Source organism: Thamnophis elegans, chromosome 9 (assembly GCF_009769535.1).
Source record: "Thamnophis elegans isolate rThaEle1 chromosome 9, rThaEle1.pri, whole genome shotgun sequence".
Classification (NCBI taxonomy): domain Eukaryota; kingdom Metazoa; phylum Chordata; class Lepidosauria; order Squamata; family Colubridae; genus Thamnophis; species Thamnophis elegans.
In genome coordinates this window covers 67,816,000-67,843,411 of record NC_045549.1, presented here as the reverse complement: position 1 = coordinate 67,843,411, position 27,412 = coordinate 67,816,000, and the positions used below count along the sequence as shown (strand labels likewise).

Sequence of the window (27,412 nt, the reverse complement as noted above, 5' to 3'; positions counted from 1 at the left end):
ACAGGATCTCAAAGTTGTTACTTTTTCTTGAAGAATAGGCTTGAATGAAGCTACCGTTATACAATCTTACCTCTGCATCTTCCAACTCAACATCTAAAAAGTCAAAATCTTTAAAAACTCCAAACTGCTGTTCACTTGTGTTATCTTCTACAACCACTTCTTCTTCTTGAATTATTTCCTCTGTGGCTGAAATAAGACTCGTTTGCTGGTCCCCAGCTTCTAAGTCTTCATTAGAAGAAAAGATAACCTACAATGTCATCAGTAACAGAGGTAATAAGCGTGAGAAAAATTGGAGTACCAATATGGATTTTTACAGATGTTGCATCTTAGAGGACAGGAGCTGATGGAATTATATTTAAATGGCATTAATCTCTAGCAAGACATTCTGTTATCATGTAAAAGCTTGCTAGTTCTTAAACTATCATGACAGCGATATAACAACTCAACAACGTTAGTATAAAACTTTCTTTAATTGATGGACACTTGCTTCTTTCAGGAATTTAAAACTACTCACAGAAGGGTTCTTGGGAATTCCTGATTCTGGACCACAAAGAGATAATACATTCATTAGTTTTTCCCTTGTTCGTCGCTGGAAAAGAAATCAAAGTAGTTATAAATATTTAAACGATTCTTTCTTTTTGCTATGTGCAAAGAGATGCTTTCTGCATTTAAGATGTATGCAATGGATCACCTGAGATAACTGTGGCCTCTTCCAGCTCACAGGAACCAAAGCGTTAGAATTCGATCCGGAGGAAGTGGAAGATGTACTTCTTGTAACAGCAATGACTTTAGCTTTGCCATTCCTACCCGTTGCACTGTGCTGATCACCATATTTGTTCCCAATAATTGGGGTCTATAAAATGAAGAAAAAGCAGTTTTTCAGGTCAACATATTGTCCCATTTCACAAAGGTCTGTAAGACAGAGTTTGTTTACCATGCTGCGTGTACGGTGTGCAACAACCAGCAAGGCCCATATAACATGCAAAGCCACAAACTATGATCTATAAATCATCATATCCAGGCTTGTATGACATATTAATGTGATAACTATTTGCAGTTGTGAAGGAAGATTGGGTTTTGTTTTGTTTTTTGTCTTTTCCAGGATGAGAACATTCCTTTTCATTCCTTCCACCAATCTTCTCATTTTATTGGGCAGAAATCACTGCTTTTTTTTTTTTTTTTTGACAGCCAGCTAATGACCAGGTGCATAAAGGAATGCTGGGGTCGGGGGAAGTAAATCAGCTGCTGTCAGTCCTTCATAGTTGTCTGGAAACAGACACTAGAAATACTAGAATTTATTTTATTGGTAAAGGCGATGATAACAGAATTTTGAAAACCTGAGAGCATTTGTTCTTCCTTTTATACCTAATTTTATTCTTGGGATCCTGGAATGAAATGAAGGGAACAAGACGTTTTTCCACTGCTCCCACTCTTTCTTTGGCTGAAACCATTGTTCAAGAAGTGTTTTGAAATACCAAATCATTATATTGTTGGGCTTTCTTCCATCAAAATGCAAGCAGTTTGAAAGCCTTCTGGATGGGGTATTTTATTTTGGGCTCAAAACAACCCATTTCCCCTCACATGTGCACATTTCTAATTTCCGTTAAAAGCTTGTGGGGCTGCATTACTAGCTATCTAGGGTCACATGCAGTCTGTGAGCCACAGGTTAGACATGCCTGACTTAGAAGAAAATTAAGCATGCAAAATCTTAAACCTTACTTAAAAACTCTTTACCTCTGATATGTCAAAATGAAAATCTAAGGTCTTCCCAGGCAGTTCTTTGGACACATTGTTAAAAATTTTTGTAAATGAAATTTCAGGCGAGTTTATGTCACCACCATAAGATTTTGGAATATCATTTGGTACAACAAGACTGGCTGAACGCGATACCACCAATTTCAAAATATTAAGCGCTTCCTTCCAGTAGGGACTCTATTAATAAAGACAGGAGGAAAAAAGACATGTATACGCCAATTAATCCAAATAATAACTTAAAAATACAAAAACCTATGACAGCTGAAGTATTAATGTAACGCTCTTACATTTCTATGAACAAGTCAACAAATGTGATTTTTAAATTTTAACATAAATACAGTTTAAATCCTTGAAGAAAAACTTGCTTCACAGAATATAAGAAGATGAAGTGTCTCTCTTTTTGTTGTTAAATAGGTGCATCTCTTTTCAGCTCCACAGTTGTTTAAGGTTTTCCTGGGTTTTTCTGCATATGTGTGCCTGCACAGCTGCACCACTTTCTTACAGAGGTGCTTCTTATATACCCTTACACATTCCAAAGTATGTTTTTCAAGGAATATCTATAGGCCTACCATTTACCGCTTACAAGTATGTGAATGTTAATTATGCATGCTAAAGTTTTTAGTACTATAGCTGGTACTTAGAACTTATTTACTTTTCTCATAGTTATTTTACAGTCACTTGGTTTAAATTAACAGCAGTTTCACAAAAGGTAATTGGAGTAAGTTAATCTTGGGTAGAAAGGCTGCTTCAGTTGTTTAATTTCAGAATATGGAGTGGGGACGTCAAACTTCTCTATTAATAATCAGAGGAATAATCTATTCTCTATTAATAATCAGAGGAAGAGGGTCACACCACAGGAAGAGAGTTGGCTAAGTGTGTTGGCTTTATTTTATGATGAAATTCAAAACAATATATCCAATTGAAAGGTCAGAAAATGGGATGAGAAGGAAAATTTACAAAAAAGCATCAGCACAGCAGGTCTTGCTTTTAAGTTGCTGGGAGATTGGTTCCACTTGATAAAATTTAAAAATTCATTAACTGCTCTCTTTTATCACCACATGATTTTTCATAACAACAAAAATATGCCCTATCATAACACCATATTCAGATTGAAGTTCAATAATGAGCATTTTGCTCACAAAAAGCTCCTTCATGCGAACCTTACTCAATCAAGAAGTCTGTAAAGGTTTAGTCAAATTGGAAAATTATGGTTACAGTTTTTAATAAACTATGAGTTTATAATCCTCTGCTTTTTCTTAAAAGTAAATCCAGACTGAATCCAAGGGGGAAGACAAACAGCTGTCAGAGAGCGGGAGAGTGGCTCCATTGGCTGTGGAGGTAACTGGGGAAGGGCAAAGTCAGACTGGGCAGAGCAGGAGAGAGTAGAACGAGGGAGAGGGCATTCAGATGAAGAACAAGCCCCCCCCCCCATCCTAGGGCATGCAAAGAAGAACAGATGAGAGAGCAATGTGGGTTGTGTGGCTTATGAGGGAGGTAAGGGCCATTTTCATTTTATTATATTTATATGCCGCCCTTTTCCCCCGAAGGGGACTCAAGGGCCCCGATTCCCTTCACAAGGCACACCTGGGGATGGAGTTTAAAGGAGAGGCAAATGGGAGGGATGGTTGTTGGGAACAAATGTTGAGTTTATCTGGTGTTAACTGCTTATCTGAGTTCCTGGCATGCTCCCAACTAGTTTTTACTGTCATACTACTTCACTTCTGGAAGTCCTTATCTTGCTTGCCCTGCCGGTTTTCTGCTTACAACGTTTGGACTGGAGTATTTTCAGCGAAAGGCTGTTACAGGTTTGTGGAAGAGCTTTTCTCCAGGCCGGAGAGTTGAAAGGGATGTTGGGGGCACAATTGGTGTTAATAAAAGGATTCATATCAGTTCTCTGGCTGTGTTGCCTTTGTATCATGCCTCTGGTCATCACATTATGTAGCCTGGTAATGAAACATTTGGGAGCTAAATGGCAAGCTGAGAGAGCAACCCACTGCCAAAAGCTCAGAATGTACCAAAGACCCCTCAATGTACACTACTAAAAATGGTAATAAAGTCATCTACATATGCTCCTGATCTTCTGAAAAAGCATCAGTTAACAAGCATAAATATCTGCCAGAGATTAAATTAAATGAACTACTTAGAAGTCTTATTTCTAATTGCCACAGGATAAGCGGATTACTGGGTCGCTGTCTATGTCCACATTCTGCTGCTAAAGAATTCTAGTAGCTGTATATATTTGGGAGAGAAATAGTTCAAACACATTATTATTTGGTGCAAAGTTCATCTGGAAAAAAATATACCATGCAGAAACTGGATTTATGAGTCATTCTCTTTTTATTAATTTTAACTGATCACAACTAAAATGTTCCATCCAGGTATATTTTAATATTATTTGGACAGCAATTTGGTGTAAAATAAATAGGTATTTATGTGGAACCATACAGACTGGATAAAATATATCCAATTATTAAATAAAACTGAAGTTTAGACTATTTATAAAAATGTTACAAAAAGCTTCTATTGCTATTTGCTCAGGGATACAGAAAAGGAGGGGTCTTTGAACTACATGCATTTTCCCAATATTTCTCTTCGATGTTCCTAAGATTGTAAAGATAAAAATGTGGCCCTTGTTGGTAGGGCATTTTCAAGGACCAAAACGTGCCTTCTGCCTTTAAGGTGTCCATTTCACCTCTTAGAACTCCCATCCTGCCCCAATCAAGCTTGCTTTGACTCATTACCAACATTGGGCATACATGGCTGAGGAATTCTGGGAGTTGAAGTGCACATATCTTAAAGTTGCCAAGTTGAAAAACACTGGCATAGATTAATGTACGCTGGACGAAATGTGGGCAGTTTCACACCCTGATCCAGAGAACACCAAATCCATTTCTCTAAATGGAAAGATGTGACATTTTCAATTGTGTCCCTTTAAACTACTCACCTGTACATATTTGCTAATGATCTTTATGATCTCCAAATTGAACTGCTTCACCGGTGCTGTGGACAGGTCAACATGGCTCAAAAGGCTATAAATGATTTGTAGCAAAGACTGCTGCATGCTGGAGATCCCTTTTTCTAACAGCTAAAAAACAGATGTGTAAAATGGATTATTCAAAATATCAAAATGACATTAAATGCAAAGTAGTAAGCCATTAGATAACCTACGTCTTTAATGGACCTGCCCTCACATTCAATAAACTAAGTAGTATCTGATGTATAACATTAGAAGTGTGTATTTGGAAGTTTAAAAGCCAATATAGTATCAGAGGTGGTCTTCTACCAGTTCGGACCTGTTCGCCCGAACTGGTAGTGGAAATCGCAAGTGGCCCCGCCCACCTGCACCAGCTTTATGGCATCCCATTTAGGTCCTTTTTTAGCCAAAAGAGCATGCGCGGAAGGCTGAGCACATCCGTGCAGGTGGCGCGTGTGCTCACATTTGCAAACTGGTAGGGAAGGTAAGTGAATACCACCCCTGATTATAATGGTTAAAGTATCGAACTAGAACTGGGAAGATCCATTTGGTAACAGTAAAATGTGAGAAACCAAAATGTGCAACTTCAAATGAAGAATAGTATTCAATACCTGAAAGAGATACCCAAATGTACAAGGAATTATTACCTCTGCAAGGTATGTTATCAGATTAAAAGTTGTTTCTGAGAATGAGTCATGCAAATATCTGCACACTACGTTAATCCAATTAGAGCAGTCTCTGGAATAACTATGTGTACTGTATAAACACATCATATGAGCCAAATTAGCAAGAGTTGGGGATTTCTCTTCTGTACAAACCTAAGAACAAAAAGTCAAAATATTAGTTACTGGACTATCTACTTAAACATTTAATTTTAAAAGAGCCCTGACTTTATTACAAGTTGTAACAGCCATTATGACTATAGATTTTGTTTGAGTTCAAAATCCCATTATGGAATAATGTGCTTTGTTTGGTTCTGGCTTAAGGCTTATCTATGAACCCAGCTAATCGGTGAGTTAGATTGATTGGGTAAGCAAACAATGTGTGAATCCAGTGTTGTTAGATAGAGCAGATTGATTGAAAAGAGTTATTCATTTATTAGTAAGGATTGTCTTAAAACCTAGTAACTGCAATGCATTTATTCTAAGTAGAAAAATCTATTCACTTCAGTGCCCAGTTTGTGTGGCATTGCAGCATTTAGAAATCTGGATTGAAAACTGGGATAAAAGCATAAAGAATCTAGCAATACTGTTTTTCTTAGCTGTTGTTTAGAACCATGAAGGGACGCATTCTAGTTGTTCCATCACCTCTGCTGGAGCTCTGGGCTACTCAAAGCATCCTGTATGCAACTCACTTAGATGCCAGTGCTTGGGATTTTCTCTACGCAATACAGCATAACCAAGTTTCTGCTTTGGTAAAGACTTCCGGGATGCTAGCACTCTAGGCTTTCCTTAGGGGGTTTGGGCAGAGGTTTTATCATCCTCAATTGATTGTCACTGCCCAACCTTAAACTGTTGCTATCGGTGTCCTTTGTTCTTCTAGCTATTACATTCTTAGCATTGTTGTTAAGGTAAAGGTTCCCCTCGCACATATGTGTTAGTCTTCCCAACACTAGGGGGCGGTGCTCATCTCCGTTTTAAAGCCGAAGAGCCAGCGCTGTCTAAAGACGTCTCTGTGGTCATGTGGCCTGCATGACTAAATGCCAAAGGCGAATGAAACACTGTTACCTTCCCACCAAAGGTGGTTCCTATTTTTCTACTTGCATTTTTACCTGCTTTCGAACTGCTAGGTTGGCAGAAGCACAAGTAAGGTGAGCTCACTCCTGTACGTTGTGCTAGGGATTTGAACCGCCGAACCTTTCTGATCAACAGGCTCAGCGTCTTAGCCACTGAGCCACCCTTTTTATCATTGTTGTTACTATGGGCTCTTATTCAACTTTAAATGCCACCCTTTTTCCTTTGTCACTCTATATCAATTCCTTTCTGATCTTCCCAGTAACTTTGGCTCCCCAGTAACCTCCCTCCATTTCCTTAGTGCCTCCCCACTCTACTAAAGTGGAGCCCCTTCTTAAAGGACTGGTTTCTGGCAGAGTGGAGGGAGGTTGTCAGTTCAGGCACTTTGCTACTCTACTGCATATCCATCCTTCCACAGTGGATCTGAATCTCTTGCTTGCTAGAACACTCAGTTGTAATCTGTTGAATATAAGAACAGATTTTTTTCCAGCAGTTTTGTTTGAAGTACTACAATTAAGCTGAGATGAATAGTTCTGACCCTAAATAAAAAAAACAGAGATGAGCAAGATTGGACCATAGCCTGAACATGGATTTCTGACTGACTGAAGGAGTCTTTGTATTGTGATCTGATCTACTTATTGCTAACCTAAAGTGGTAGTAGACATATAGTGGACGTTGCAAGTGAAACAACCCATATCACTGTGTCTAAGGTGTAAAGTATGATAGTGGGGATATTATGAACTCAGAGCCTCTCATAAAGGCAGAAGAGACTTCATTTTTATGAAAGTTGACTTTCTCAATTACAACATCCACAAAAGGACAGCTATGAGAGTTCTGTTGATGAAATACTGAGGAACTTTAAAACACAAAAGGAGAAGAATGATAGGAGAAAAATAGGAGTAAAAAAGGAAGAATGCTTATACCAGTGATGGCGAACCTTTTTGTAAAGGCGTGCCAAAATTGTGTGCGTGCGCTATCGCGCACATGCCCACACCCACAATTCAATGCACCCCACTCACCTGTGCATGAGACCCCCGTGCATGTGTGCATTAACCCCCATGGGGGGAGGGGGAGTTTTCATCCTCCCCAGGCTTTCCTGAAGCATGGGGAGGGTGAAAATGGGCTCCTCTGCCCCTCCGGAAGGCTGAAAATCAGCTGGCCGGCGGGCACATGCTTGCCAGAGGTGACGGCTCACGTGCCAGCAAATACCGCTCCATGTGCCACCTGTGGCATGCGTGTCATAGGTTTGCCATCACAGGCTTATACGAAAGGTAAACTGGATATTGTAATTCTAAGGCAGACAGCCAAAAGAGATTTGAGGGAAGAAGAAGGAGGGAAAGATATTCAGGGATAGGATTCTGAGGAAAATATTAGTGACAGAACTCTTTCATAGTCTATACAAGTTCAAACCCGTGTGTGTGAATGTACAGACAGCACATTTGATCAAATTGCCTTCACCATGAAAACTAAACAAAGTTGAATTATTTCTGCTTATTACCTACCTTCGCTATTCTGTCAGCTGTTTCTTTGCAGAACTGACTTGGATTATCAAAATGTTGAATTAAATGAGGCAATAAACATAATATGTTAAGAGGAAATCCTGCATAGAAAAAGATGAAGTTGAATTTATCTGCAGAATTTAGAAAACTAATTTCCATCCTTTCTATGGGCAACTATTTCATGGTGTACTACCTATACTTTTAATATCAGCAAAAATAGAAATGCCTAAGAAACCTGTCATATGGAGGATAGGCAATCTGGCTGCCCCAGTTGCACAAGACCTAAACGACGTGACCAGGAATACAAATTATCAAGACACCAGGTTATCTACTTTGCCAGACACTATCAGTTTTTACAATGTCTGGCCTTTATTCTACGCCTCTACCAAAATCTCTTTTCTGTTTCAATCCAGACAAAAGAAGATTGTTTTGACAGATGCTTGTACCTAAATGTTTATCATCTCTTAAAACTTGCCGTGGTGTCCCCCCCCCCCCCATTGATAAACACCCAGAAAATGGATTTGAAGGGCTACTGTTCTGATACCTAGGATATTTAATGAGCCGTGGTGGTGAAGTTGTTAGAATGTGGTATTGCAGGCTAACTTTGCTGACTGTTGGCAGTTCGAGCCTCACTGGCTCAAGGTTGACTCAGCCTTCCTTCCTTCCGAGCTGGGTAAAATGAAGACCCAGATTGTTGGGGGCAAGAGGTTGACTCTGCCAACCGCTTAGAGGGCTGTAAAGCAATGCGAAGCGGGATATAAGCCTAAGTCCTATTGCTAAGTGCTATTTATCTAGAGTGCCTCACAGGGTTCTTATATGGTCTCCTATTTGTTTAATGTGGAACTGCTGAGACAGAACATGGAATGCTGATAATACGAATTCTATTGCCTCTTGACATCTAATTCTGAAGAAGCAATAATTGCCTGTGAACATTTCCTAAACTTAATAATGGATGAGGGAAAAACAACCCCAGAATGAAATCCAAACAAGACCGAGGTGCTATTGGTATGGAGAATGTTGCATGCAGGGATTGAAGCAAAGTCCATTTTGGATAAGGATGCATATCCCGAGAAAGAACAGGATGCCAATTTGGGAGTGCCTTTTGGCCTCCGGTTATGATGAGGTTTCCAAATAACACCTATAGCAGGGACACCCCATACAGACACCCCTCTGATGAGCCACTGAGGCCAGGGAGCGGCTCCTGGCCACAATCCTGCCCCTGAAGCTCTGAACCGATGAAATTCACTAAGATTGGAATTTGGAATAGCCAATAAGTCGAATTAGAAGGAATTTAGAGTAAAATATTATCAAATTAGTAGAAAATCCTAGTGGAGAGATCAACAGACACTGCCAGTCCAAGGATAGGACTGAGTCTAAGCTGGGAGGAGCTAGCATGGAAGGCGTGACTTATCATTTGGTAGACTCAGTCTTATTGGATACTGACCGAGATAACCCATGTCTGGCTGATGTCTCCACCTACTGGGAGAATTACAAGTATACAAATTGTAACTCTTCATGAGCTGGACAGCCTTAGCAATATAACCCATCTGTAGCCTTTCTTAACTACTGCTTGGTGCATTTCAGGCTGTTCCTGAAGTGTCCAGAAAATGCAGCCAACACAAAATGCAACAGCAAGATTGAAAGTCAGAAGCTGGTGAAATCCTAGTGTGGCTTTACTGAAAGTTTTGTCCTAGCACTGCTAGATACAGTTTAAGATGCTGACACTGCCCTTAAAAGCTGTAAATGGCTTAGGCACTATCTGAAGGGGAGGCCATTTTTAGGGTCCCCCCTTTCAGAACCTCATCTATCTAATAACATTCCTGTCAGGCCCCTGGGGAAACAAAATGCATTTTAATTTTATCTCCATTTAAACGGTATCAATTTTACACTTTATCATTTCTAATTTTGGAAGCAGTCTTGAATAGGAAGGATACACTTTAAATCCAATAACAAATCTAGTAACAAAACACATGAAACCATCCCTACATCAACTCACGATTCTGGACAGTCTAATTCCCAAAACATTTAAAAAAATACCTGCTACTTGGGATGGATCCACCAACATATGCTTGGAAACTGTAATGAGTTTGCTAAGTAAATGAACTGTCATTTCTTGGGTCGACACAGAGGTGAAGCCCTTCAGGAATAATTGCTGAAGGCCTGGAAAGTTATTCCATTTTAATTTGCTCTGCATCTGTTCAATCTTCTCCCTGCTCTCAGGTTTATCCAGAGGCAAATGAACAAGAAGTTTATTGAGGAGCCTGAGAGCCAAGAGGTATTCATATTCATAATCTGATTCCAGCAAAGAGGCTGCAATCCAGAATATGGTGGCCATCAGATTGACAGGATCAGTAGTAGGTTGCACATCATGCATTCCTCCCTCTTTCAGGGAGGAAAGGCTTCTAGTCCTTGCTAAGCTGTTGGAGTGATTTATCCTTCCATCCATTATATCCAGCGTGTTGCTCCTCCGTCGGTCATTCTTCCTTTCACCTATCAAACTCAGCCGCAAAGAATTGCTTTTCATGTGACTGTAATAGCCTACAAAGTTGCCAGAGTTACCACGACTTGTGCTTAGGTTTATCTGACCGGTGCTTTTTCTGTTTGCTGCATATTTGTTCCCCAGTAATGGGTCATAATAGGAAGCACTAAAATGAAAAGAGAATATGGCACATAAAAGTCACATTCCTCATCCCAAAACCATTAAGATTAATTAAGAAAAAAGTTGATAACATCCCTCAGTTTCAAATACAGAGAAGTAACATTAAGGTAAAGGTTCCCCTCGCACATATGTGCTAGTTGTTCCCGACTCTAGGGGGCTGTGCTCATCTCCGCTTCAAAGCCGAAGAGCTAGTGCTGTCCAAAGACGTCTCCGTGGTCATGTGGCCGGCATGACTAAACACTGAAGGCGCACGGAACACAGTTACCTTCCCACCAAAGGTGGTCTCTATTTTTCTACTTGCATTTTTACATGCTTTCAAACTGCTAGGTTGGCAGAAGCTGGGACAAGTAACGGGAGCTCACTCCATTACGCGGTGCTAGGGATTCAAACCATCAAGTATACTAGGACAGCGGTCCCCAACCTTTCTGGCACAAGGTATCGGTTGTATGGAAGAGAGTTTTTCCATGGACTGGGGTGGTGCTGGTCTCACATGCAATCTAGATCCTGTGCATGTGCAGATGAAGCTTTGCTTGTTCACCCACTATCTGCATGGACTGGTTTCTGACATGCCACAGACCGGTACCAGTCCAGGGGTTGGGAATACTTGTACTAAACCACTATACAAAGCAGATAAATTTGCTTCCTAAAATTCATTAACTGCTTAAGTCAATTTTTTTTAAATTTTTGAACTTTCAAGTAGAATAACACAATGAAAAAAAAGGAAATGGAAAAACTTAAAAATGGAATGTTCATGATTGGCAACTAAAGTATTAAAATTATGTATTGCATATTTATTTAAATCATAGACGTCTTATTTTCAGCAATGTCAGCATGACTTTGCTGCTTTCATTGTAACAAAAGTAGCATGTCAAAACAAGCTCCATTCCAGCATGTACAAAAGGAACATGACTTAAGTTATTGCGCCACTGCTGTTGTCATCCTGCCACTCCTTGACCCTTACTGCAGACACTGGCATTTAAACACCCCACTTTAAACAGAGGCATATTTTTAACTCCTGTCTAAACCAATGAGTGAAAGGCCTGTATATTCCCAATGATTTGAAAGGAAGTCTAGCCCAAATATTGTAGAAAGAATTTCAGATGCATACTACAGAAAGCTAACACAAAACAGTCTTACTGGGAAAGTGCAGTGAGAAGATCATAATGCTTCATGGTGTCTGCCAATGTATCCACAGCTGACTCCAATGTAAGAAGCAGTTCGATGACAAAACCCTATAAACAGCAAATCAGCACACAGGCAATTTATAAACCAGATACATTGAAAAGCATTGAAACTCAAGTAACTGTATTAATGTTTCATTGATAAAATACAATATATATATATATATATATATATATATATATGTATGTATGTATGTATGTATGTATGTATGTATGTATGTGTATGTATGTATATGTATATGTATATGTATATATGTGTATATATATATATATATGTGTGTATATATATATATATATGTGTGTATATATATATATGTGTGTGTGTATATATATATATATGTGTGTGTGTGTGTGTATGTATATATATATATATATATATATATATATATATATATATATATATATATATATATATATATATATATCAACAGAACAGGTTGGCGAACACGTGGCAATCCTGCCTAGCACCCATCTGTTTTCCTTATTTTTCTACAACTGTATCTACTTACAAAACCATTCTTACAGATCTTATTCTATCCATCTAATAAGGTAGACACGGTCCACAAATGTTTATGTGAAAATAGATCGATCATTTCCAGGTTGATCTAGAGCAGGGGTTTTAAACTCAAGGCCCAGGGGCTGAATCTGGCCCGCGGGGTGTTTAGATCTGGCCCATGGGATGGCCTTGAAATAACAAAGGATTGGCCCGCGGTGCCTCTGTTAGTGAAAACAGGGCATGGGGGTCCATGCACCACAGGGGGAAGAGACAGGATGGATGCTTCGTGCTGGACAAAATGAGATGTATGTGGAGAACACACAGCCCCCCGTTCCCCATTTTGTCTGGCAGGGTGCTGCAGGAGGTGTCTGTTCGGTCTCGCCGGCAGCCTGCGAAGGACAACTACAATGCTGATCTGACCCTTGAAGAAATCCAGTTTGGTACCCCTGATCTAGAGCTTCTTTAACATTTTGAATGAATAAATCACTGTCTGAGAGTGGATTAAGTAACATGTACATATAGGTAGGCTATCGAGAACTTGCTTTTTATAATATGCATAAAGTTACACTACAATTCATTCATTCGTGCCTCAAAAATGGAAGAAAGTCATGCTATTGATTTTTACCAGGCATCAGAGGCTCTAAGAAGCAGGAACTAGGGAGTTTGTGTCTGTAAATCATTTTAGGACTACAAATTATCTGACACTAGTGCAAAAAAATTTTTGATTGCAAAAAAACCCCCCTAACAATCTATAACTTTTAAAAGTTCAAAGTGATTTGTTATGATGCCATGCTCTATAAATATGTAATATTCCCCAGGCATAAATCTTCATTTAATGTTCAACTCAAAATTATTGGTTTGTAATTTTTTTGAAAAGCGAAATACCTGAGCTTCTTCTCCCGCATCTCCAACAGTTTCTACAAGCCTGGAGAGAATATCAGAAAGCGTATTTGCTGAAAGAGGCTGTTTCAGTGCTCTGAAAATCTGAAAAGATCTTCCAGCATAGTGTCGAGAAGAGCAAGAAAGTGCAGTCTGCAGAGCAACTTCACTAAGATGCTGCTCCAGCTGGAATCCAACTGCAAGAAAAAGTGAACGTTAATAGTGCCTACAATTAATTATCAATCAGAATAGAGCTGGAAGGGACCTTGGAGGTCTTCTAGTCCAACCCCCTGCTCAAGCAGGAGACCCTAAACCATTTCAGACAATTTATTTTAGTAAAATGTACAGAAACATATTGAACATTTATTTTTATTTTGGAAGAGGAAAACCTAAATGAAACACGTTCCTTCTTTAAACTGCTAAATTTACAGCATGTACTGATCATAGCAAATTGAAAGTTTTCAAAACATACCTGAACTTGACTGTTTGAATACAGAAACAACATGCTTTAGAAATATAGTTAACAACTCAGCACTCTTTATGCTTGGATTCTTTGCTGAAACGTCTTCATGATTCCAAAGTGGCCCACGTTTTCTACAGATAGAAAAAAATAATCAAACCAGAAACTCATTTGTTAAAAATAATTCATTATCTGCATTGAAGCCTTATTGTTTTGATTCCCTGATTATTTATCAAGCAGTTCTTTTAGAAGAGTTATAGCTTTTCAAATATAAAAAAACATGCTTGCTTTTACAAACATACAATAATCATAGATATTCGTTGTTACAAGTTAAATTGCTACATTATTTTCTAAAACAAACTCTGCCACTAAATTTAAGCACAGGATTAAAGAAGCCCTAACCATAATTTCGTCCTTCAAGGAAGATAAAAGTTTTACTCTATTTAAATTTACGAAGTGAGGCAATCCATTCTTAACAAAATTCACTAACTCAGATACCATTTCCATGGAATCAAAAGCTCAGTAATGCTGACTATTTCACAGTATTATGAAATTATATTGAGCAAGAGCTCAGCACATTTTTGAAAATATATGCATTTCTATACAGTTGAGTAAATGCCATCATTTAAATGTTACCTTGAAGTAATAAACTCCATAAGTGACTTCATTTTTTCATCTTGTTCTCCTGAAAGATCAACTTCATTGAGAATGGTGCTTTGCATCTGAGAAATGGCAGCGCTTGTATTTCCTAAACTGATGCTAGAAGAGGTAGAACTTGAACTGAGTCCTGAGTCTGTCATTGGAGAGGGCTGGTGATCTGGTATAAAATCATTAACACCTAATTACAGAAAGACATAATTACCATTCTTAAAATCTTCACACTGACTTTTCAAAAATTCCAGAACATATTCTGATTTCTTTATACTTCGTTATTTTAGCCCAATATTAGCCCACCTTAAGTAAACTGCTATTTCAAACTTTGAATATTTTAAATTTGGAGTGTTTCGTACATCCCAACAACATCCCATTCTAGGGAAGAAGCCCTGGTACTTTTTGTGTACAGCCACCCCAAATAAGTTTTTTGGGAAAATAGAAAATTGTGAGATCAGTCTTATTTAATACATATGAATAACATAAAAAATGGACATACATGATTAAGAATTCTACATAATTATATTTGATAGTGAGGTGCTGCCACCTGCTGAAAAATAGTGTCATGTACCAAAAGAGGATTGCAAAATGAAATAATCAACAAATTTCTAGCTAAACAACCTATGAGCCCACTGCATCCCTTCCTATATTCACTATACAGGGAAAACTATTTGCAATACTATTTATTAAAAACTGACTCTGAATTGATTACTATAAATAAAATATTTAAAAAATTGTCTGGAGAAAATATCCTATACTGGAACTGGGAATTAAGAATTATTCAAACAATTCTATTAACAATTCTATTAAATTTTTGAAAAAGTGAAGCTTTACTCTATTGCATTAGTCTGCTCTTCAAAAATAAAATGAACTATTAATTATTCTTCGTATTTTCCTGATTTAAATAACAAATTAAACAATGCTATAAAGATTTCTAGATAATCAACTTAATGATTCTTATATTTTTTTATTACAGTAAATGTCTTAGGTTCTTAGATCTGAGAGGCCCACTACCCTTGATCAAGTTTGTTTTAAAAATATTAAAGAGTTATTGAGTAATGTAGCTTTATCAATTACCTATTCAAGGGATAGAATTTCTAACATATTGCTGTGAAATAGCTTTTCCAGATAGTCCTCCATTTACAATGGTAATTGGGATTGGCATTTATGTTGTAAGTCATTGCAGCCATAATTTGAGTCATCATGTGATAGAATCTGATTTTTATTGTGGTCTTAAATTGAGCCATGCAGTTATAAGTGCAAATCCAGATTAGCCAATGGCATCTTTTGTTGGAAACCAATAAAATTGCTGGAAACATCGCAAATTGTGTTCATTTGACCAGAGGATGCTAACATTGGCTGTTGGCAGTTGCCAAGCACCCAAATTGCAATCACATGAGTGCTGGGGTAGGGTAACAGTGGTAAATATGAATTTTGGTTGGAATTGACTTTTTTAAAAGGTCGCTGTTAATCCAAATCGTTAAGTGAACTATGGTAAGTTGAGGACTACCTGTAGTTTTATTTTCATTATTATGAATAGAGCGCGCTTTAAGTCTTGTTGAACTGCCCCCCCCCCCATTGGTCTCCCAATTACCATGTGGACTATTTAGAAGACTGAAGGTACCTGTGAAGATGCAATCCAAATGTGCTATTTGTTTGATGGTGAGCACCCGGGGTTCATTAAACTCCTTGTTCCTGAGAAGGATAGAAGCCACATCCTGGACACTGCTGTTAGAGCCCATCACTATCAATAAATGCAACATGAGGCGTTTACAGTGTTCGTATACTTCTGGATGGTGATGATCAAGACCTACATCCAAGGGGAAAAATGCATGTAATCAAATTATGTATGCGTATGTTACTGTTGCTAATGAATTAAATGTTCATTTAAAAGGAACATGCTTAGTCCTATTCGCTATTTACTGCTGTCATACACTCAAGAGATAAGAATTCTTACAAAATTATTTTTCCTTACTTGCTATGGTATACTTATTTTTATTAAATATAAAAACAATTGTTCTTCCTGAGACGTCAGTCTTTTAGGCCATTGCTATGCTGACTGAAAATTTGGGTAACCCTTGCTCTTCAAATTCGGTTTATTTTAAATAAAATTATCCCTTTGGTATTAAATATTTTACCCGCAAGACCATAAAATGTGGTAATTAACAATGCTTCCCAATTTTAATAGAAGCTTACTTACCTATAAAAATGGCATGAAGCAAGAGATGCAAGTAATTTCCCCAATCTACCTTTACACTATGGTCAATTATTAGGTCAGTCAACAGAATCACTGCTATGTTACACCTATAAACCAAAGAAGAGATACCAATTAAGTTAATGAGGTATGTGTGTCAGCGGAATGTATTGAAATTATAAAATACAATTTAAAAATTAGCATCATAGTTAGTTACATAACTATGTAACTATTTACATAACTATGTAACTATTTACATTAGAATTGCTACTATTCAAACAAATTTGGTCCTCTCAGAACAGACTGACAGTATTAAAAGATTTTAGGTATTTTAAGATATATATTACGGTAACTACGACAATGATCTGTTTCTCACTTATTAAATAAATAGATAGATGATAATAAAAGAAATATTAGTTGTCTCAATAAAGAAGTAAAGATGCTTAATGCCAGCACAACTCAGAGCATAAAGAAATATAAAGCAAAGCTGCCCTGCATTGTATGGCTGAGATGAAGAGGCTACTGTATGAAGGCATTAAGCATGGGAAATAAATGATTCATATCTAGAGATACAGGAGGCACAACATTCAATGTTTATATAGTTTAAAGGTAAAGGTTCCCCTTGCACATATGTGCAAGTCCTTCCCGACTCTAGGGGGTGGTGCTCATCTCTATTTCAAAGCTGGTAAACCAGCGCTGTCTGAAGATGTCTCCGTGGTCATGTGGCCAGCATGACTAAATGCCGAAGGCGCACGGAACACTGTTACCTTCCTACCAAAGGTGGTTCCTATTTTTCTACTTGTATTTTTTACGTGCTTTCGAACTGCTAGGTTGGCAGAAGCTGGGACAAGTAACGGGAGCTCACTCTCTTATGGGGCACTAGGGATTCGGACCACTGAACTTTCAATCGACAAGCTCAGAATCTTAGCCACTGAGCCACCGCATCCCTATCTTATACAGCTTAGATCAGCTAATAAAGGCCAGAAAAACAATAAGAATCTTGTGGAAAGATTCCTTCTATACAAGTTACCAAAACAATTAAAAATAAAAAAAGCTTCTGTCTTGAAATATAAACTGTGAAGATTCCATTCTCAAAAAACAAGGATAATCTGGAAGCAGGATGAGTCATTTCCCCACAAATCTTATACATTTCTTAGAAGAAAGACACAACCTCTTAATTTCTTCCTTTCTTTTCCTGAAAGGAAAGTACTGTGCTACAATCTCTTTTAGGTACTTTATATTCAGAGGGATTTGGGAGAATCTTATTTATATTGCTTACCTATGAAGAGACATGCCAGGAGATGATGTTTCGGGCAAATAATCCACCAACGGTGACCAACAACCCCCTGAAGGTGGAAAAGGTAATGGCTCTCCTTCGTTGTGTTCCATCACTTTAAGTCGCCAGCTCGAATACAATGGCATCGAATCACCTGTGAAAAGTATTATTATCTTGAGTTAGATATTTCAACTGTATATAGTTATATTAATTGAAATATATTATTTTCAAATATGAATGCTGTATTTTCTGTATTTCTCATACTTAGTTAACATTGTCTTGTATTCCAAAATTTTGGGTGTATTCAGGATTCACTATATAAAAACAGTATTTACATACAGGTAGTCCTTGACTTATGAGCACAATTAAACCCAAAATTTCTATTGCTAAGTGAGACATTTGTGAAGTGAATTTTGTCCCATTTTATAACCTTTCTTGCCATAGTTGCTAAGTGAATCACTGCAATTGTTAAAAGATAGTCCCACGGTTGTTCAGTGAATCTGGCTTCCCCATTGACTTGGCTTGTCAGAAGGTCACATGATCCTGGCGCACTGCAAACATCATTCATATGAGTCAGTGGCCAAGAATTTGAATTGTGATCATGTGACCATGGGGGTGTTGTGATGGTTGTAAGTGTGAAAAAGGTCATAAGTCACTCTTTCGGTATCATTAACTTTGAATGATCGCTAAACAAATTATCATAAGTCAAGGACTACCTGTATTCCTGAAAGCAATAGGCATCAAAGTCTAGCGCCCGACTGAATTGGGGCGGGCGGGGGATTGTAACGATCAGTTCTGAAAATCAAGTAAAAACATGTGGATCTGATTGCTACATCCTCCCTGCCTTCCCTAAATTAAGGGTAGCTCAAATTATCAGTGTCACAGAAGGAAGGTACTTTAAATACATATTTAAGGTATGCACATATGCCATGTAATATGGTATATAATTCTTTTCCTTCTTATGCCATATCTGTCATCTTGTGCCATATCCATCTTGTTGGCAATCCTATTTTTGTCAACAGCCGCACGAAAAAGTGCTGCTGAGTTTTGTCCAAACCAGTCCCTTAGATTTTGAAGCCATGATGTTCTTCTTCTGCCTGGACCTCATTTGCCTTCAATTTTTCCCTGGAGGATTAAGTGAAGTTTGCCATATTTTTCCGGGTGTTGCATCACATGTCCAAGATATTCTACTTTCTTTTTTTAATTGCTTTGATGATTTCCCTTGGCTTTCCCAGGTGGCTTATCCCCTCCTCATTTGTGATTTTGTCAGCCCAGCTTATATTTAACATCCGTCTGTAAATCCACATTTCAAATGCTTCTAGTCTCTTTGAGTGGTGTTCTGTCAGAGACCGAGTCTCTACTCCATAGAGCAGGATAGAAAAGATGCAACATTGGACAAGCCTGGTTTTCAGTCTTAGGCTTATGTCGTAACTGCAGAAGACCTTTTTCATTTTGAAGAATGCTATGGTATATAATGACACTATTCTTTGCCAAGTAACATAATAGTGTCCCCCAATGTACAGTACAAAGAAAAATTAAACAATTCAGCAGATGGGCTTTAGCTGAATGAACATAACTTTCGTTGCCACGACAGATAAAAAGATAATAGATTTTTCTACAAAGTTTATCAGTTAACAAAATTCGTGCATGTACCAGTTAAACCTTGGATTGTTTAAAGAAAATAAAAGATTGAACTACTTTTTTCTTCTTCATATGAGCCTCCTGAACTGCTGCTGTATCGAGATTCTAGCCGGTGATGCTGGCGGTTCAGATTACTGTTCAATCCACTATAGATATCCAGATGGATGTAGCTAAAGGAATAAACACAGTAATAGTGTTATCAAAGACCACATTTCTATTCTTCCATGTAGCTGGAATGTTTATCCAATCAAACGTGTTATTGAAAAATAATTTATGTGCCCTTTATTTCATAAAAACTATTCAGACTAAACCGCTTGCTGTCAAGAGTGTGTGCTTCAATTTCTTAGAGTGTGATAAAATTATAAATACATTTTATAGGTTTTATTGAATGCATAAGATTCAACATTAAATGTTGTATGGAGAAACAAAAACATTAGATGTACACAGCCATTAACCACAATCCCTTTGAAAAAAATGTTCACACTATCTCAGTTACCTGGATGCTAGCCACACCCAAAATATAATCACAGGCAATATGGAAAAGTTTAGTTTCATGCTTTCTCCCAACTCAATTCCCACTCCTTCAGTTTTCTTAAACACCTCCCCCCCGCCAACCTTTTGGGCACCAGGGAACTGATTCTATGGAGAGAGCTTTTTCCGCAGACCGAATGGGGCTTTGCTTGTTTATGCGGCCCAGTTTCTGGCATGCTGCGGCCCAGTGCCTGTCCACGAACCGTGGACTGAAACCGGTCTTAAAAAGACAAGTCTCAAATTCTCTATTCCCACAATAGAGCGTAGGATTAGGTATCTCTTTTATCTACATGACAAAAAGCCAATTTGATAGGCTGGCATTCACAATACAAATACATACAGAGTCATTATCAGCGACTATATTATGCTGTCATCAACATCTAATGAAGTATCAGTTTAGGCATTATTAGTCAGACCTATGAAGGTTTTACTTTAAAAAAATCAGTATTTCAAATCTTATAATTCCTTCTTACCTTTCATCAATACTATCTTTTGTAAGCTTATTGTGATTACCATCTGTGGGTGCCACCATTGTATTGCTACTGGAAGTAGTTCCTGAAAATTAAGAGTGGTACATTTGCAATGAATGCAGTAATAACTGCAAGACAGAATTCCTGAAAGCTATTTGAAACTCTGATAAATCATCATAATTGCCACTACCACAGAACAATAATCCTCCCCAAATAATTTAGAGGTGTTATACATAATTCTAAATAAAAGTACAATAATTTAAAAAGTTCTAAAATAATTTCACAAGGCAGGGTGTAATGATTCTACTTAGCAGACTCCTAAAGTGATGTCTTCCACGTGTTTTCAAAGACCAATCCAGTGGTGGGATTCACATTTTTTTACTACTGGTTCTGTGGGCATGGCTTGGTGGACATGGCATGGCTTGGTGGGCATGGCAGGGGAAGGGTACTGTAAACTCTTCATTCCCTCCCGATCACCCGGGACTTGGGAGGCAGAGAATAGGGCCACTCAGTGGTGGTATATAGCGGTTCTCCGAATTACTCAAAATGTCCGCTACCGGTTCTCCAGAACTGGTCAGAACCTGCTGAATATCACCTCTGGACCAATCCACTGAGCAATTAATGGTCCAGTGAAGGAATAAACCCTACTATCCAGCCAAGAGGATTTCTGTGGTATTGTGACCTGCTTTCTTTCATTTCTGTCTCCATTTTATGATTTCCATATGAGCTCTGCTGAACAAGCTTCCTGCCAAATACACGTTATAGAATGAATTTTTGTCACAGAGTGATGGGGTTCATTTTGAATTAAAGGTATTTTTGGTTTGAAAGGTTGGCAATTGACCCAGCTAATCAGAAGGCTTTCACACTTTTCTCTCTTTCTTTTTTTAAATATATAGTGAAGTTATTTACAATGCAATTCAGGTGTCAGAATTCTTTCTCTCCCTTAAGAGTCTATACCCCTCCAGCTGTCCTATTAACTGCTTTATTTCCTCTCCCTTCGCGCCACTCCATCCCGTTTCTGGGACTATCAAGAAAGTAAAAATAAAAGAATATGCTGGATTATTGTTTATGTGTTTTGCCTGGATTTGCTCAATCAACCACCTTCTCCTATGTTAAGACAAGACCTTTTCTTAGGAAAGACCCTTTCTGCCAAGTCCTTTGTAGAGACCAAGATGAAGATGTTGTCTTTTTGGGACTTCAGTTCCCTTCCTCCAGAGAAGGTGGCCATAGACTTTTCTTCCTCTGTCACCAGGAACCTACACCTGCTTTGCACACTCTTGTAACTTTACTCTCCAGCCCCTCTTTTTCAGTCTGTGTCCACCACCACCACCCCTCTCATATATTTGTGGTCAGATTGGCAGGTAGAACTGAGAATGTGGGTGCTTCCCTCAAGCGTGACCTGACAAATGTGCGAACGACAAAAGCACGCTGACAAAACCGCGGCGCTAAAACGGCGATGTCAAAAGCGTGTCGACAACAGCGCGCCAACAAAAGCGCGCCAACAGAAGCGCGATTTAAGTTAAGGTAAGGTTTAGGGTTAGGTTTAGGGTTAGGGTTTGGTTTAGGGTTAGGGTTACAGTGCGCTTCTGTTGGTGCGCTGTTGTCGGCGCGCTTCAGCGCTCATTCGTCGGCACGGTTTTGTCAGCGCGGTTTTGTCTCTGCGGTTTAGTCAGGCGCGCTTTTGTCGTTCGTGCATTTGTGGTGGAACCCCCTCAAGGCCCCCAACACCTATATATCAGGCTGGACCAATGACTTCTGTGTCTACATCTCCCTATAAGAGCTCTGGCTAGCAGCCAGGTCAGTTCATCAGCCCCCACAACTGCCCTTCAAAGCCAGAACTGAAATGCTTCTCCTCTTCTCTCTCCAGTTGATGTCTCACACTGAGAAAATAGCACTCATGCCAGGCTACTAAAAACCAGAAGTTTATGTAAGACACAGAAGAAAAAATATAGTCTCCAGAGTCAAGCAACCCTGCAATTTGCACTAACTATTCCAACAAACTTTCTTTTTTTAAAATCGTCTCTTGTATGTCATTGGCTGTTTTACATAAAGTAAAGGTAAAGATTCCCCTCGCACATGTGTGCTGGTTGTTTCTGACTCTAGGGGGCAGTGTTCATCTCTGTTTCAAGGCCGAAGAGCCAGCACTGTTCGAAGACATCTCCATGGTCATGGGGCCAGTATGACTAGACGCCGAAGGCACACGGAACACTGTTATCTTCCCACCAAAGGTGGTCCCTATTTTTCTACTTGCGTTTTTTACATGCTTTCAAACTGCTAGGTTGGCAGAAGCTGAGACAAGTATTGGGAGCTCACTCCTATGCGGCGCTAGGGATTCGAACTGCCAAACTGCAGAACTTCTGATCAACAAGCTCAGTGTCTTAGCCACTGAGCCACCGCTTCCCCATCTATTTTACATAAAGCATGCTAAAGAAAAAAAGCCTTGCAATGGCCAGCAGGAGATCTCTCCAAAGTTTAGACCTATAAACCAGTAGAATCATATACTGCTTCCTTTTTCCCCAACCATATACGGTAGGTTGCTAAAGCTATCTACATCCAAGGGGATGGGACGGCTCAACAGGCAGATGGCAAACTTTCTAAATTTGAGGCGCAGACCCAGAAAAAAGGCACTGCTTCTTTACCAAAGTGCTGCCAGGTCCAGCCAAGCCCACTTTGAAATATTCATTCTCCTTTGGATCCAAACAGCTGGGCATCCCTGGATGTTGCCCAACAGTGAAGTGAAACTCTGTTCTGATAGGTTGAAAACAGTTTGATGTAATTGTCTCACCTGAGGTGACAGAAGGGATTTTGTAACTAGAAGTGATACGGTAATAGGGTGGATTATCCATATGTGTCACTCCAGAACTAACGGGATCAGTGAGCTGTAATTCGCTCACCAACTCTTCCAAAAGCTGCATGGTTTTATCTCTACCCAAGTAAACAATTACCTTCTTCACCTGCCATTCAAAGAGAAAATAAAAATCATTTAAGAATACTGCTAAATATACTAGAAAAATGGATTTTATATAACAGTAACTTAATTTTACCAAACTGTAAATTTAGGAAATAATTGATTTTTTTATTGGCAGACAAATTATCCAAGCTGGTTCTTAAAGATGGTTAATAATTGACTTATAACTGTCTTTTAACTTTTAACTAAACAAACTGGACAACATTTGTCTAAAATGATACAGGGTTTCCTGCTCAAGCAGAGGATTGGACTAGAAAACCTCAGAGGTCCCTTCCAAATCTATTATTCTATGTTCTACATTCTAATCATGTTTCATTATTTTTGAACCTATGTTTGCTGGAAAAGCAAAACCATTATATCCCAACCTAATTCCAGTTGCATAGTTAAAGATTTAATATTTCACCACCTGAAATGTTTGATCATATGGAACTCTATATACTTCTTTTACACAAAGTTAATGAACGGTATAATTTTTAGAAATGTTTAATACTTAAACTCCTGCTGAAAATAGCATTTTTAATAACCCAGTCTAATCTATATTTAACAGAGTAAATGAAGTAGAAGTCTGCATTTCAGTTTAAAAGTACCATTACAGTTCCTAAATATTTCCCAACATGGAATTACTTTTGTTTAGAAATACTTTAAATGTTTGTATCCATTTTTAGACATGCTTATTTTTCAAACAAACATTCCAACTGCTATGTAAAATCCAACGTAAGGCCAAACATGGAAGGAATTGGCCCAGGATGATAGTGAGATGGAACTGGAATTTTACACTGTATATTCTCTACCTGCCCCCCCCCCACTTCTTTCTTCCTTTCTGTCTCCCCCAAAGGTGCTTTTTTCAAGAGGCCACTGGACTTTGTTTTTCTTTGAAGACGTTTCACTTCTCATCCAAGAAACCTCTTCAGCTCTGACTGGATGGTGAGGAATGGAAGGATTTATATTTGTATTTTCTCTCTCTCCTTTTTATATACAACTCAAGGTGGTAGTGATATCTGATATTCCTTTTTCTTCCTATTTTCTCCACAACAGCCCTGTGAGGCATGTTGGGCCGAGAGACAGGGACTGGCCTGGTTGCTCAGTCAATACTCCTGTAGCCGGTTTTCCATCAGAAGTCCAGGAACTCAAACACCTAGTATGGTCCTTGTTGACCTAGGCAATGACTGTAACTAGTTTTCTATATTTATGTCTCGCAGTGGGACATTTTCTATGGGAGAGACACTCTTTGTCCGACTCCTCTGATGTGACCTGTCCAGTACGGTTGAACTTCTGTCATAACTCTCATCTTCCTCAGAGCACACAAATCCCATAACCATGTTAAAGTAGTGCCTCACTGAGGGATAATTATTATAATAACTATTTATAATCATAATAAATGGATGGTTCTATTTTCATTCTGCTTTCAGCACAGACAACTACAACTAGTAACATGGTCAGACTAAAAGCGATTCTTAAATAAAACATTTATGCCTACTTATAGGTAGCCCTCAAGTTACAACCAGTCACTTAGCAACTGTTTGAAGTTATGAAAAAGGGGACTTATGACTCTGAAGATCAGGCCCTAACAGCCACAGGAAAAAATATAAAATTGGGTGGGCCCATTTAACAACCATTACGAATTATGACCGTAATGGATAGGCTCCATGATAAGTCATAAATCGAAGACTACCTGCATTTAATATATATGATTGCCCATTTCACTAGAGTGAGGAATAGGAAAATAGGTTCCACGTAACTTACATAAGGCAAAAGGCTGGGTTCACTATTTACTCCACAAATGCTGATTAAAAAATGCAGAATTATTTTCAGATTCTTTGGCCAACTGTCTGCTAGAGTAATCCAAACGTTTTCAATCTCTGACCAAGCCACTTCATCACCATACTGGAAAACAAAGTTAAGATATGAATTATTTCTCTGTTTAATGATTAAATGCTCAAAGAGATATATAATGAAAACACTGGGTATAATTTAATGTATTTTATGCAGAAGGTAGTTCCACAATGCTCAATGCTTTTTTCTCCCTAGTTTGCTTACAAATCTGGTCTACTCTGGCTGCAATATTGCTTTTTTCATGTTTAGTGCAACTTGCTGTGCCTGCCAGCTGCCAGCAGAGCTGGCAACAGACTTGGACAATGAGGAGGTTGGGGAGGAAGTTGGGCCAGTTCTGGAGTCTGGGGAAGGCTCTGATGGATGCTCTGCGTTGGATGCAGAGACAGAGCTAGGGCTTTCTGACATTTCCCAGCCACCAGAGAGGCAGCTGCCTTTGGAGGCTGAGATAAGTGAGGAGGAAGAACAGCTGGGGCCTGTTCCAGATGCACATATGTGCAGAGCAGTTAAAGGAGAGGTGAACAACTGAGGACAAGGAGTCGACTTGGGAAGCAAAGCACACGTGGATGCTGAATGGCTCCTCCCTGGCTGGGGAATAAATAGAAGGAAAGAGGAGCGGTTGTCATAGGAGACAACAGTTCGTATTTCTGAAGATTTTGCTCATTATGTTTCATGAATCAAAGACTGCTTGCCAGAACTTAATTTGCAGCTTCTCGGCTGGGAGTTCACTGCCTTGCAATTATTGCAAAGAAGTGATCAGGTCTGTTGCTGCATTTAACTCCTTGCAGGACTCTTGCCCGGACTTTTTGGTGAGTGAATGCCATTAATTCACAAGAGGTAAATAAAGAGGATTTTTTTTGTGTGACAAGGAGTCTGTTTCTTGCTTCGGCTAAGACTGGGTCAGAACAGAACTTAAATATACTTGTTTTTTCTTTTCTTTCTTTTCTCAGAAAATACAGTTTACACACATTAGCATTCTGCTAGTGACAAACTGAGAAAACAACAGAACTCTCAAAATAATCCATCAATTACCCAATGCTTGGTTCAATTTACCTTTGCTGTCATATACATCAGGTTGTTTAAAACTAAAGCAGTTGCCTGGGGTGACCCCCAACCTTCGCCTCTCAACCAGCGCCTGCTGTTCACCATCAGTTCTCTGTCTTTTATAAGATCCTCTTCCTCTTCCTCTTGCCGTCGAATTGTGGGTAAAGGTTTCACATCCATTAATTCAATGTTATTCATCCACGGCAGCAAATAGTGAAGCATCACCTGTCTTCCAGAGGGATGTGCTGTTTGAATTCTCTGGCTTACCTCTGTGTTTAATAATTTAAAAGTAAGAAAATATATATGTGTATGTTATCACAAAACTAATTTACTGGCAGCTATTTCAGCTTTTGGTCCTCCTGAAGTAACTATTGCTTTCATGTGAAAAGAAGAAAGAAAAGAAGTCCCTTTGTCAGATTGTGAGAAGAGAGTATGACCTTCCATTACAGGGTAAAGAGGCTAGAAGGAGATAGAAGGAAGGAAATTCTCACGGATCCTGATACCCGTATCTTTTGGGTTGGAAAGTTGGTCTACATCTTGAGCCCTCCACCACCACAAATGCTACTGAAAATGGTCCCAGAGAAAAGAGAACTAGTCATGTCCCAATCCCCTGAACAGAGCTAGGAGGGTACCATGACTGATGGAAGTCAAAAGCCGCTAATATACGGGTGTCAAACACGATTTCATTAAGGGCCCCATCAGGGTTGTGTTTGACCTTGGGGGACTGGGATGGGCGTGGCCAGGGTGGGCATGGACAGCTTGACATCAATCGTGTTGGAAACGCCTGTGGTGGCTGGAGCCCTCTGTCAGTGAAAACGGGCTCCTGAGCTCTGTTTTCTGGTTGCAGCCTCCTGCAACCTTCTGCCAGCAAAAACAGAGCTCAGGAAGGCTACACGTTTTTGCTGGCAGAGGTACCACAGGCTGGTCCTTCGCTGTTTCCAGGGCGGCCCCACAGGTCAGATCTAAGTACCCCGCAGGCCGGATCTGGCACGCAGGCCTTGAGTTTGACACCCCTGCACTAAAAGATCGAAAAGAAGCAGAATGGATGCACAAGCATGATCAGGTTTGCCTCAATGCTACAAGCATTTGAATCCATACTGAAAGGACTCCAGATAATCATGCACAGAGAGCAATAACTACATATTAATTGCTTCAGAACAAGGCAGTATTA

At 39.0% G+C, this 27,412-nt stretch overlaps 1 protein-coding gene across 10 annotated transcripts in view; it reads right to left on the bottom strand.

Moving 5' to 3' along the window:
* Positions 1–27,412, bottom strand: part of FRYL (FRY like transcription coactivator) — a 155,298-nt gene that overhangs the window by 25,416 nt on the left and 102,470 nt on the right. For all 10 annotated transcript variants that reach the window (XM_032224209.1, XM_032224207.1, XM_032224202.1 and 7 more), the window contains 20 exons: positions 26,251–26,510; positions 25,111–25,251; positions 23,185–23,353; positions 20,403–20,484; positions 19,456–19,568; positions 17,761–17,911; positions 16,488–16,591; positions 15,912–16,097; positions 14,273–14,474; positions 13,649–13,770; positions 13,183–13,373; positions 11,758–11,852; positions 9,999–10,606; positions 7,965–8,062; positions 5,377–5,547; positions 4,700–4,840; positions 1,735–1,932; positions 692–853; positions 515–589; positions 71–247 (listed from right to left, as the gene is read on the bottom strand). In XM_032224209.1, coding sequence (XP_032080100.1) covers positions 71–247; positions 515–589; positions 692–853; positions 1,735–1,932; positions 4,700–4,840; positions 5,377–5,547; positions 7,965–8,062; positions 9,999–10,606; positions 11,758–11,852; positions 13,183–13,373; positions 13,649–13,770; positions 14,273–14,474; positions 15,912–16,097; positions 16,488–16,591; positions 17,761–17,911; positions 19,456–19,568; positions 20,403–20,484; positions 23,185–23,353; positions 25,111–25,251; positions 26,251–26,510 — 3,446 coding nt within the window. The remainder of the gene's footprint in view (positions 1–70; positions 248–514; positions 590–691; positions 854–1,734; positions 1,933–4,699; positions 4,841–5,376; positions 5,548–7,964; positions 8,063–9,998; positions 10,607–11,757; positions 11,853–13,182; positions 13,374–13,648; positions 13,771–14,272; positions 14,475–15,911; positions 16,098–16,487; positions 16,592–17,760; positions 17,912–19,455; positions 19,569–20,402; positions 20,485–23,184; positions 23,354–25,110; positions 25,252–26,250; positions 26,511–27,412) is intronic.